Source organism: Macrotis lagotis, chromosome 5 (assembly GCF_037893015.1).
Source record: "Macrotis lagotis isolate mMagLag1 chromosome 5, bilby.v1.9.chrom.fasta, whole genome shotgun sequence".
Classification (NCBI taxonomy): Eukaryota; Metazoa; Chordata; class Mammalia; order Peramelemorphia; family Peramelidae; genus Macrotis; species Macrotis lagotis.
The window spans coordinates 231,148,348-231,160,282 of record NC_133662.1 but is presented as its reverse complement, the minus strand read 5'-3'; the positions used below and the strand labels follow the sequence as shown (position 1 = coordinate 231,160,282).

The window sequence follows — 11,935 nt, the reverse complement described above, 5'->3', positions numbered from 1 at the left end:
TTCTTGCATTACAGGGTAGGAGGGTATGTTAGGGAGGAGATGATAAGGTACGGCTGTGTCTAGTGCCCTTGGACAGTGGGGTGGAATGTCCAGCTTCCAAGGACTCTGGCTTCCAAGGACTCCAGCTCACCTTATCTCTCAGGGCGGCAAGCCAGCTCCTGAGACAGGTGGTGGTTTACTTGGAGATGATTTGTGTCATGGCTGTTAGAATAACCTGTGTACCCACAAATCCCCACTGTGCTACTTAGCTATGTGATATTGTATAACTCTTCTCTTTATTCCAGTAGCTATTGAAAATACCACCTTTCTTCCTTATTTCCCTAGTGAGAGAGAAACAACCCATTGCATCCCAAAGAAGCCCATACTACTTTTGAATAGTGAAGAGATGCCAAGGGAATTGACTTCAAAAATGCAAAGCTGCTCCCTCAGTTTCATAATCTGAACTTTTGTCCCAAATGATGGAATGAGGTAACTTATTCAGAACAGTGCTGCTGAGGTCTCAAAGAGAACATATTGTCATCATTCATTGTATATATCCATTGTGTTCCTCTTATGGATTTGTCAGTTATTTTTATCATAATTCATTTTGAGCATGCCCTACCAGTATATAAGCTCCTGAAGGTAGGAATGGATTGTATCTCCTCCAGTACCTAATATAGAACTCCCCATATAGTAGGTACTTGGTAAATATTTGTGGAATTATATTGAATTAGTAGCATAAAAAAGAGTGAGATGATGGAACTTGCCATCTGAGAAATAGTTGAAAGGAACTCAGATGGGTAAATGAAGAGTAACCATAGAAGAAGATGCTTAGGAGAGAAGAGCTAATCTTTCTTTTTCATTAGCACCTCTGCTGCCTTTCACTGGTTTCAATGATTTATGAATGACATTTGAGGAAAGGATTCTTCCTGTCTTATTCAGCAAGGTCACTCAAGCCACAATGGCTAGAGTTCAAAGAAATTCTGCTCCATGTCATTATCTCTGGTTATGCTCACCTTGTGCCATATCAAAATGGCTAAGGAAGCTGTAGTGTGGAGGAACAACACTAGATTTGAATTTCACTTATCTACATTCTGACTGTGTGACCCTGGGCAATTCACATACGTCCCATGCTTTAGTTTCCTCATCTGAGTCTCTTAGGAAGGTAGAGGAAGTCTTATCCCCATTTGTAGATACAAGTGAGGAAAAGAAGGCAATGAAAATCAAATAATATGTAAACAGACTTTGGAAACTGCAACCAAATCATTGATATCATTTGTTATTCAAAAGAAATTAAATAGAAAGAGAATCTGACCTCTTGGAAGTAGTCTCATATAGAAAAAAAGTTCTGTTTGTTAATGTCAAAATGTTAACAGGAAATAAATAAAAGAAAAAGTATTTAGAAAACATACACCAATCTGGATTGAGATCTGGTTTCAGACCCCAGCTGTGACATATCCTAGCTGTGTGACCCTGGGCTGGTCATACAACCACTTTGGACTTTAGTTGATTTGAGTCTTTTCATCCAACTGTTGTCTTTCTTTGTATTTCCAGGGCACAGCACAAGTGTCTGAGCCATATTAGATACTTATATATGAATCTATATATATGCATATAGTGATTTTATGTATGGATACAGATATATAACTAGACACATGACTTTTCTTATTTGATTTTCACAAGACCCTGATGAGGTAAATATATGTATGTGTGTGTCTGTGTATCTATTTAATTATTATTGGGGTTTTTAAAAATCTATACTTGTGACTCTTAAAATGTTTATTTTTCTTTAGTGTCCAGATAAAATATCGCCTTCTATATGAAGTCTCTCCTTATCTCCTTTGACCCAGGTACTAAGGCACCACTTCCTACTTCACCCCAAATCACTTTATGTATACAAGATGCCATGGTGCATAAAGCACCAGAGTCAGGAAGATCTGAATTCAAATTTGACCTCAAACTTTTACTAGCTATGTGACTCCAGGTACAGCCCGTGCCTGCCTCAGTTTCCTCATCTATAAAATGGACATACCTTCCTTGCAGGGTTGTTGAAAAGATCAAATGAGAACTAGTATATGTAAAGCTCTTTGCAAATTTTAAAGTGCTATATAAATATTAGCTATTAATAATTATCATTAATATATCTATTATGGATCGATAGTCTCTAGTATCCTATAAGTCCTACAAGTTATAGTGCAGTTGCTTTTCTACATTCCTAAATGAGTCACACATAGTATTAAAATTATAACTCTATTTTCTTAACCCTTAAAACAAATGATATCAATCAGTTTGCATTTTTCCCTTTCTTTCATGTGTCTATGTCATTACCTTCAACTCTGCTACAAACACCAAGGTCAAAGCCATATATTAAGAATTTCCTTCTTTCTTCCTTCCTTCCTTCCTTCCTTCCTTCCTCCCTCCCTCCCTTCCTTCCTTCCATTCTTCTTTCCTTCTTTCCTTCCTTCTTCCCACCCTCCCTCCTGCTCTCCCTCTTTCTTTCTTTCTTTCTTATTCTTTTTTTCATGTTCCTAACAATGCAAATGAATAACACTTGACTTATGGCAAGCATCTGGTAAGCATATATTTTTAAAAAAACATAAATGCATATGGGTCAGGAAGTGACCCTGTTAGAAGCAACAGACTGGCATAGAGATTAGAATGCTTGTCACAAAATCAGAGGAAAAAATTCAATTTCTTTGCTGACCCTTAACTAGTTATATAACCCCAAGGAATTCAATGGTCTCTGAACCTCAAGGAATCCACACGTTTACCAAGTTATAGACAAATTGCAGTCTGTGTTGGGGCAGGGACTTCTTGGAGTCAATAAAATCATATATTCTCTACTAAGGAATTCATGAGTTTGGGAGAATTTGAGGAACAAGGAAGAATGTGTTTCTGGGAAGTATCTGAATTCATCTCAAGGCTTGAATACTAGATTTCTAGATCCTGAGAGAGCTGAACCAGTATTAGTGGTATTAGAATTCCTTCTAAAGCACTTGCTATCTTCACCTAATAATAAGCTTTGCCAGGCATTCAAATATTACTACATGGAAAGCAACTATGATGGGCTGGCCATGTTGTTTGAATGCCAAACATATATTTGCCAAAAAGACTATTTACAGAGCAAGTAATCACTGGGGGAAGAGACATTATCAGGAAGGACACTCTGAATCTCTCTCTTAAGAACTTTAGAATTGACTGTGCAGCATGAGAAACACTGGCACAGGACACCCAGCATGGCATGCCCTCATCAGAAAGGGTGTTGCGCTCTGTGAGCAAGACAGGATGGAAAACCTCAAAGGGAAATTGTTCATGTGGACGATTTGTGCCCAACCTGTGCTGGAGCATTCCCAGCTCCTATTGATCTGATCTGATCAGTCACACTCAGATACGCTGTAACATCTCTAACAGTGATGTCATTTTGGTCCTCTTCCATAACGAAGGACAAGGATCAACCAACCAAATATAGGCCTCAGGATTTTTGTTTATTTGCTCAGTCTTTCCATGACCTTTCTATATACCTCCAAGCCTTTATCTGCCTATCGGTGTAATTATTGGTAGTAATTCTTGTTATGTATTGTTTAGTATTACCTATGATTCAGAAAATGTCACCTTGGGAGGCTATGAACTCTCTCCAGGGATACTGTTTTTGCCTTGTTGGTTGTCTTTCTTTGGAATTGTTTTCAGCATTTACAATGTTTCCTTTGAACATATAGTGGCAGTCCTTTGTTCTTTGAACACAGATGTGAATGTTGTAAACAGCTTTGTATGAGTAGGAATGGTTTTATGCTGTCTCCATATCTCCTGGGTCTAGCAGAGGCACATTGAAAATACTTGTTGAGATGAAGTCATTCAATGGCAAATCTAGGAAAAGGGTCAATGGGATGTGAAGGAAAGGCTATTGGACCAACAGTCAGGAAATCTGTTCTAACCCTAGCTTTGTTACTATCCATCTAGATAATCTTGCTCAAATGACTGGTCTCAATTTGCTCTTATGAGAAATGAGAGGGTTAGATTAATTTACTTTGAATTTTTTTCCAACTTTAAAATTCTATAAATAAAACGGGAAATCAAAGTTGAAGTGATGGTTAACATGCTAGGTGACTGGGAGGGAATTCATGAAGGCTGTAACATTCATTCAGATCTAATGAGATTCAATTTAGTTTCCAGAACACTTGGGTTCAAAAACTCAGCACTGTTAAGATGGGAAAATGGGTCTATCAGTAATCTGTTTTCTTTAGTTTTTAGTTAGGTACGTATTAGAACCAGCTCAAACTGACTTCATGAGAATCAATTGATAAACTATCAGTATGAGCATCTACACCTCAGAAACTGGCAAATGCAACAGATGAGGAGTTGCTGTATTTTTTTGTTCATGGTTTAGACTTTTACCATTGATTTTTAATTGATTACACTTCAAGGGATGCTGATGTGCCAAAGAGGGTCCAGAGGAAGACAACTAAAGGATGAGAGGCCTAAAATTCATTCTCTGTAAAGACTGATTGAAGGAACTGACCATGTTTAGCAGAGAGGAGAAGGGGTGGAGTGTTGTTTATGCTGGATGTCTTTAATCATTTGAAGAACTCAGAGATGGACTTATCTTGCTTAGCCTTAGAGCATAGAACTAGGAACAGTGAGGAAAAGTTGCTGAAAAACAGATTTCAACTTGATGTCAGAAAAGCAAACAAAACAACTTCTGGCAGTGCTAAGTCCAATGGAAGGATTCTTAAAATGTTTTAAGAAATAGGATCTTTGACTTCAGATAAATTTCTAGTAACCACTTAGAAGCTGACCCTCATTTGTGCATATAATTTCAGGCATGTTTAGAAGAATCTTTCTCATTCCTTTCTCATCATATCATGTACTGAGGAATTTTAACCCCAGTCTGACCTTGGCCATGCTGAGTCCAACTTAGTTTTCTCAAAAGCAGGTTCTTCATCCCTGCAGGGAAGAGGGGGAACTGAGAGAGAGGGAAGAGAATGCCAGGTTGGTTAATAGAGCTTGCCATCAGCAGGCCACTAATGACTGGGATGATCCAGGATGGAAGGTGGGGCTGGGTTTGGCCTGGGATGAATCAGGCAAGCCTATAGGGCGGGTGTCTCTAGTCCAAGAGAGGGACACAATTAAAACCCCTATAAAAGTTCCTCATCTCACTTCAACGACTACTCTACACACTGCTTTCCTACCAATTGCTTCATCCTGCCTGTGAGTTAGGTAAGTCTTTTCTTGAGGAACCTACTCTCACTACAAATGTTTTAGCACAATATGCTTGTAAAACCAGGGCTGTCATTTGCAGAAATGGCCCCTTAGGCCAATGCTGGCTTCAAGGTAGTATATGTTATCTTTGATTAGGCTAAGGGTGAGGTGTGAGATGGGGGAGTATATAGCAATGATGCTTCCTGCCTTCCCTGGGGCCTCAAGTTCAGAGAGTAACACTGGTTAGTTAAGGAGAACTTAACTGGAGACTAACTGAACCACATTGACAGAATTGGGTCATCTAAATCTCTTATTTTTATTGATCTCCCTGAAATCTTTAGAATCCACCAGAAGTCTATAGATTCACAGACTTTTAGAACTGGATGACTTAGAGGTCATCAAAGTCAAATCTTCTCTCCATGCCATTCTACATGTAAAGAATCTGTCTGAATCAAGCTCAATTCACTGGGAGCTACCATGATCTCAAGCTATGGGACAGCAGTAAAGAGGCTGCAACCCTCCCAGGAAGAATAGGGCTCCAGTGGTTTTTGGGAGACGAGTTTGGGCATTTATTCCATGAGATTTGAGCCTTCAGCATATGAGGAATCCTCTAAAGATGTAGGAGGCTTCTTTTGACAATTTTCCTGTCAGCCAATTTGACTTAAGCTAGGAAGGTGAATACTTTCCCCCCACCAGAACAAATGAGCTGATTTCCTCTGTTTCTACTAGAGGGAAAATGTCCAAGAAAAAGCTTGGAGTTAGGGGAGACCTAAGAGTTTCTGTATAACTTAGCAAACAGGTTTTCTACATGAACTTTCTAGATTGTTTCTTTTTCTCCCTTTCCTTCCTTATCCCATCTCTCTCATTTATCTCTGTTTTTCTTTATCTCTGATCTCTGCCTCTCTTTGTCTCTCTCCATTTCTCTCCCTCTTTCTTTCTCTCTCTTCCTCCCCCTCTCCCCTCTTTCTCTATCTTTCCTTCCTTTTTTCTCTTTGTCTCTGTATTCTCTTTCTTTTTCCTTTTCTCTCTTACTCCCTCTCTGTCTTTCCATCTCTCTGTCTAGACAGAGGCAGAGAGAGAAAGAGAGAAGGAGAGAGAGAGAGAGAGAGAGAGAGAGAGAGAGAGAGAGAGAGAGAGAGAGCTTCAAAAGCTGCAATCCCTCTGGTTCTTTGCAGCTTCAGTCTGTTATCTTATGATTCCATTTTTCATCTTCTTGTCTCACTGATCCACTTTCTCTACTATCCAAATTTTATTGCTCTTCTTTTCTCTTTCACTCACTTTAACTTTTTCTTAAGTGAGATACCTCTAATCAAAAAGAAGTTTCTTCTTACATTGCTCTGGAATCTGTTCCTTTCCAACTTCTACCCATTGGAATTTCACTTCTATAAGTTAGAATAATCATTACCTGCCTACTGCAGTTAGGCTCTTTAGAGTAGGAGTTGTTTCATTCTTTGCATTTATATCTCCAGCGCCTGATATAGTGGTTCAGGAACCATAGTATGCATTTAATAAAATGTTTGTGGGTTGGGTACCTAAGGTTGTTGGTTTGTTATTTAATTGGGATTTGTGTATGTTGTCTTTCATCAGTCTGAGTTTAAAGATGCCTCAGTTACTGGGAAACATTGATGGGATCATCCAGGCCTTTAGCCGCTATGCCAAGACTGAGGGTGATTGCACCACACTGACCCATGGGGAGCTCAAAAAGCTCCTGGAGGAGGAGTTTGCTGATGTGATTGTGGTAAGAAATGAAGAACTGAATGAGAAAGGAGCATTGTTGGACAAGGGAAACTTACTTATTTGGGGGATATGTTTTGCTTCAGGGATTTGTGAAGGGAGCAGTTAGGTCCAGGCCTATCAGCCCCAATTGTAGTTCCATATTCAGAAGAGGAAAAAGGACAAAGAAGAGGAAGGGGAGAGGAGATGGAATGGAGAATAGAGAAATACTTTCTATTTTAGGTTCCACCATCCTAATTTCATCTTCTTTCCAATTTTGGAGCTATTTAAAAGGAGTATGAATTACAGCAAAACCAGAGTACATTTTGGTTATGGGGAGAAAATCTATTTTTTTCCATGGTTTTTAAAATATTAGATTCCCTCAAAATTTGCACATTTTTATCTCTCATGTGAATAGAAGAATGTTTCCATTTTCAAATAGAATCAAGTATTCCCTGATCATGTGTGGCAGCTGCATTCTTATAGAAATGCAGAATCTAATGGACTGGCCATGAAATGTTTATAGCTCAGTACCCTTTCCAAAGAAAGTGCCCTCAAAATATACATTTAATGACTCTGATGCTTAGCACAGAAACAGGGACATAGTAGGCATTTAATAAATGCTAATTGATTGATAGATTGCTTGGTGATATGGAAATAATTTTGGGTTCTCAAAGTAGCAAGAGGTAGAGGGTTGTTGATGGAGTAAATGCTCAAGCAATGAAATCACAGATAATTGTTCTGACCTTTGGTCAGTGAGAAACCAGACTTTGAAGGTAATCTAGTGAGCTATTTCCTGCTAGAAGTACACCTGAGCAAGGGAAGGATCTTGAGGAAATTCCTTATTGTCAAAGTCATACCAATGGCTCCAGTATGATTTCTCTACTTCGTTTTTCTTCTCCTTTTTCTTTTGCCCTAGCATTAACCCCAGAAAAGAAATGCTTTATGTTGCAATGATTTTGTCTCATGATCATTATTCTATAGTCTGCCTTTTCTATTTGGCATCCACCTTGTTCTGGTAAAGACATCTGTGGTCATAGAGGGTCAGGTACTCCACTCAAATGGCTATGCCTCTACTTTCTTTTCAATTGGTTGTTTCCATTTATGGGAATGACCTTACAGAAGTTGCTTTTAGTTAGCCAGGAAGAAATGATTTGTTAAAAAAAACCCGACGGAATCACAATCAGTGAGTTGTACCAACATATTCTTTGGTATTGAGGTTTAGGGGGTTAAAGAAAGATAGCACTAGGGCCAGATTTAAACTCAGAATTTGTTGAGTCATTTGGGGGCTTTTTTGGCAAAGAAACTAGTGTGGTTTGCCAACTTTTTCCAATTTTATAGATGATGAACTTTGGAAAACAGGGTTAAATGAGGTCGCATAGCTAGTTAGCATCTAAGACCAGATTTGCACTCTTAGAGTTGAATTTTCCTGACTTTAATCCCAGTGCTCTAATTCATGGTACCACCTAGCTCAGTTAGTTCTCCCCTTATAAATGAAATGAGTCTATTTTGAGGCCTCTTGCCTCATTTGTAAGATAAGGATGTTGGTCTGGTACAGAGGTTCTCAACCTTTTTGTGCATCAGGGACCCTTTGGGCATAGTTGGATGAAGACTAATGGAGCGCTTCCAAGAATCAAATTTTAAAATGCACAAGATAAAGTATAGAAGAGTAAAAGAAAATCAAATATGTTGAACTATATTTATCAATATGTTAAAAAAAAACCTACCATATCCAGATAGGGAACCCTAAGTCATGTCTTCACTAGGAGGGACAAGGAAGCCTAATATACATTGATTTTCTTTCCAGAAACCTCATGATCCTGCCACAGTGGACCAAGTCTTCCGCCTGCTGGATGAAGATTCCAAAGGGACAGTGGATTTTAAAGAGTTCCTTGTGTTAATGTTTAAAGTGGCACAGGCTTGCTATAAGACACTCAACGAGAGCCCTGAAGGAGCTTGTGGGACTCAAAATCCAGGAAGTCAGTCTTCTGGGAACACCCAGCAGATCAGGGATGATCAGAGCAGTCACGCTGGAACGGGAAGAGATGAAAGAGAACAAAACCATAATAGGCATGGAGAAGAAAAGCAGACATTCCCAGGACAAAACAGAAACAACCTGACTACAGGGACTCAGACGCGGGGGCAAGACTTCACTTCTACTCAAGTTTGTGGCCAGGATAGGAGGCCTGAACCCCAGGGACAGGAGAGAGGAAGTCAACAGATTAGAGATAAAACTATAGGGCAGAGGCAGACTCAGACAGGTACCACTCAGAGCAGAGAACAAGGCAGGACCCATCAGACAGGTGAGATCATGACTGATTGTCAGCCTCAAATTCACACAAGCATCACTCATACCAGAGAACAAGGCAGGACCCAGAAGACAGGTGAGACCATGATTGGAGGTCAGTCTCAGATTCACACAGGTATCACTCAGACCAGTGAACAAGGCAAGGCCCATCAGACAGGTGAAACTGTGACTGGGGGTCAGTCTCAGATTCATGCAGGGACCACTCAGACCAGAGAACAAGGCAGGACCCAGCAGACAGGTGAGACCATGACTGGGGGTCAATCTCAGATTCATGCAGGTACCACTCAGACCAGGGAACAAGGCAGGACCCAGCAGACAGGTGAGACCATGATTGGAAGTCAGTCTCAGATTCACACAGGTATCACTCAGACCAGTGAACAAGGCAAGACCCATCAGACAAGTGAAACTGTGACTGGGGGTCAGTCTCAGATTCATGCAGGGACCACTCAGACCAGAGAACAAGGCAGGACCCAGCAGACAGGTGAGACTGTGACTGGGGGTCAGTCTCAGATTCATACAGGTACCACTCAGAGCAGAGAACAAGGCAGAACCCATCAGACAGGTGAGATCATGACTGGATGTCAGCCTCAAATTCACACAAGCATCACTCATACCAGAGAACAAGGCAGGATACAGAAGACAGGTGAGACCATGATTGGAGGTCAGTCTCAGATTCACACAGGTATCACTCAGACCAGAGAACAAGGCAGGACCCAGCAGACAGGTGGGACAGTGACTGGGGGTCAATCTCAGATTCATGCAGGTACCACTCAGACCAGGGAACAAGGCAGGACCCAGCAGACAGGTGAGACCATGATTGGAAGTCAGTCTCAGATTCACACAGGTATCACTCAGACCAGTGAACAAGGCAAGACCCATCAGACAAGTGAAACTGTGACTGGGGGTCAGTCTCAGATTCATGCAGGTACCACTCAGACCAGAGAACAAGGCAGGACCCAGCAGACAGGTGGGACCGTGACTGGGGGTCAGTCTCAGATTCACTCAGGTACCACTCAGACCAGGGAACAAGGCAGGACCCAGCAGACAGGTGAGACCATGATTGGAAGTCAGTCTCAGATTCACACAGGTATCACTCAGACCAGTGAACAAGGCAAGACCCATCAGACAAGTGAAACTGTGACTGGGGGTCAGTCTCAGATTCATGCAGGGACCACTCAGACCAGAGAACAAGGCAGGGGTCATCAGATAAATGTGACTGTGACTAGAGGTCATTCTCAGACAGCGATCCCTCAAACCACACACTGTCAGACAGGGAATACTGTCACCCAAGAATGGGAAACTGGTCATGGCCAGATTAGAGAAACAGAGATCCAAGGAGAGGCCATGGGGCAGATAACAAGAGAAACAGGGGGCCAGACTCAAACTCAAACAAGCGAATGCGCCCAGACTCAGAGAGGATCTAGTCAAGAATGGGGCCAAGAAAGGACTCAACAACAGGGGAGACAAGGTCATACTCATATGGAGAACTCTTTGTCTGGGAGCCAGGACTGTGGTCAAATAAGGTGCAGTGTGACAGGGGGGTTACAGGAGAGTGATGACTGCCAGACCCAAGAAACCACCATTGGAGAACAGGAGTGGAACAGACACCAGACAAGGCAGACAGCGACTCCACAGCAGGACCAGGGAAACCTGCAGATAAGGGATTCAGCACTTCATGGTCAGGAGGCTGCCCAGCTTGGAGGAGCAGGCCAAGCTCAGGGAGGAAAGCGAGGCCTCACTGCTCGGGGCCTCTACTCCTACTTCAAGGGTAACAAACCATGAACAAGAGCTCTTTGATTTCCAATGCCCAGGAACAATAGCAGAACATCTGTGGAGGCATTGAAGTGCCCTACCTTTCATCAGCATACAGATCAGTCTATAATCCAACTGCTTTCCTCTTGGATCTTGATTAGCCCCTTTCTTGAAGTGGTTTTCTGTCTCCACCCCCTTCTTGTCCCCTTTCCCCATCATTTGTCAGAAGAAGCAGGGGCACTTAACCCAAACATGTCAGGTAAAAGCCCTTCATTCTGTCCTCAATTTGAAATCCTTAATTTGAACTTTGCTACCCTAAACTACTAGATTGTGAATTCTAATGCATCAATAAAATCTCTTAAGAATTTTCAAATTCTGTTTCTTCTTATGATAGATTGCATTTACTCCTTCCACATAGTGCTGGGACTGAAGGTAATAAGGTTCTGTCCATTTATAAAACCAAACATCAGCCCTAATTTAAAAAAAAGGTATTCTTTAAATAATTTATTAGAAGTAACCCAGGGAGTAGGGAATGAGGGATGTGTCTTGCCCAAAAATTCCCTGCAGAGGGATATTCAAGGCTCCCCCAAGCAAGGAGTCCAATATGATATCAAAGAAAGATGCCAGGGAGCTCCAGACTATTTATATAAGTAGTTTAATAATCCAAGTAGGATAGTTGCATAAAAGCAGTCTGGGGTGAGAGACATATTATAGGATCCCCCCAAATTCCTTTCGTAATTATAGAAAACAGACAAATGAAAGAGGAGCAGTACTGTATATTGGTATGGATTGACTGATATTTGGGGGTTCTTCTGCTGATCTCTGACCTCAGATCCCAGAAACCTGGGTGCCTTATCAGTGATATTTAATCTAGAGTCCCAGATTTGCAAGATTATAGATTGGATTTATATAGTCATGCCCTAGTTTGCTCTGTTCAATATGTTACTTTTTTTAGTTTACATTATTTATTGTTTTCACTGATAGAAA

General features: G+C 41.1%; 1 protein-coding gene across 1 annotated transcript; it reads left to right on the top strand.

Annotated features, from left to right (window-relative positions):
* Positions 1-5,103: 5,103 nt before the first annotated feature.
* Positions 5,104-11,303, top strand: CRNN (cornulin). The gene is made up of 3 exons (XM_074188877.1): positions 5,104-5,193; positions 6,763-6,913; positions 8,696-11,303. Exons 2-3 carry the CDS (start codon positions 6,776-6,778, stop codon positions 10,976-10,978), a joined length of 2,421 nt encoding a protein of 806 aa, XP_074044978.1. The 5' UTR covers positions 5,104-5,193; positions 6,763-6,775; the 3' UTR covers positions 10,979-11,303.
* The last annotated feature ends 632 nt before the right edge of the window (positions 11,304-11,935 follow it).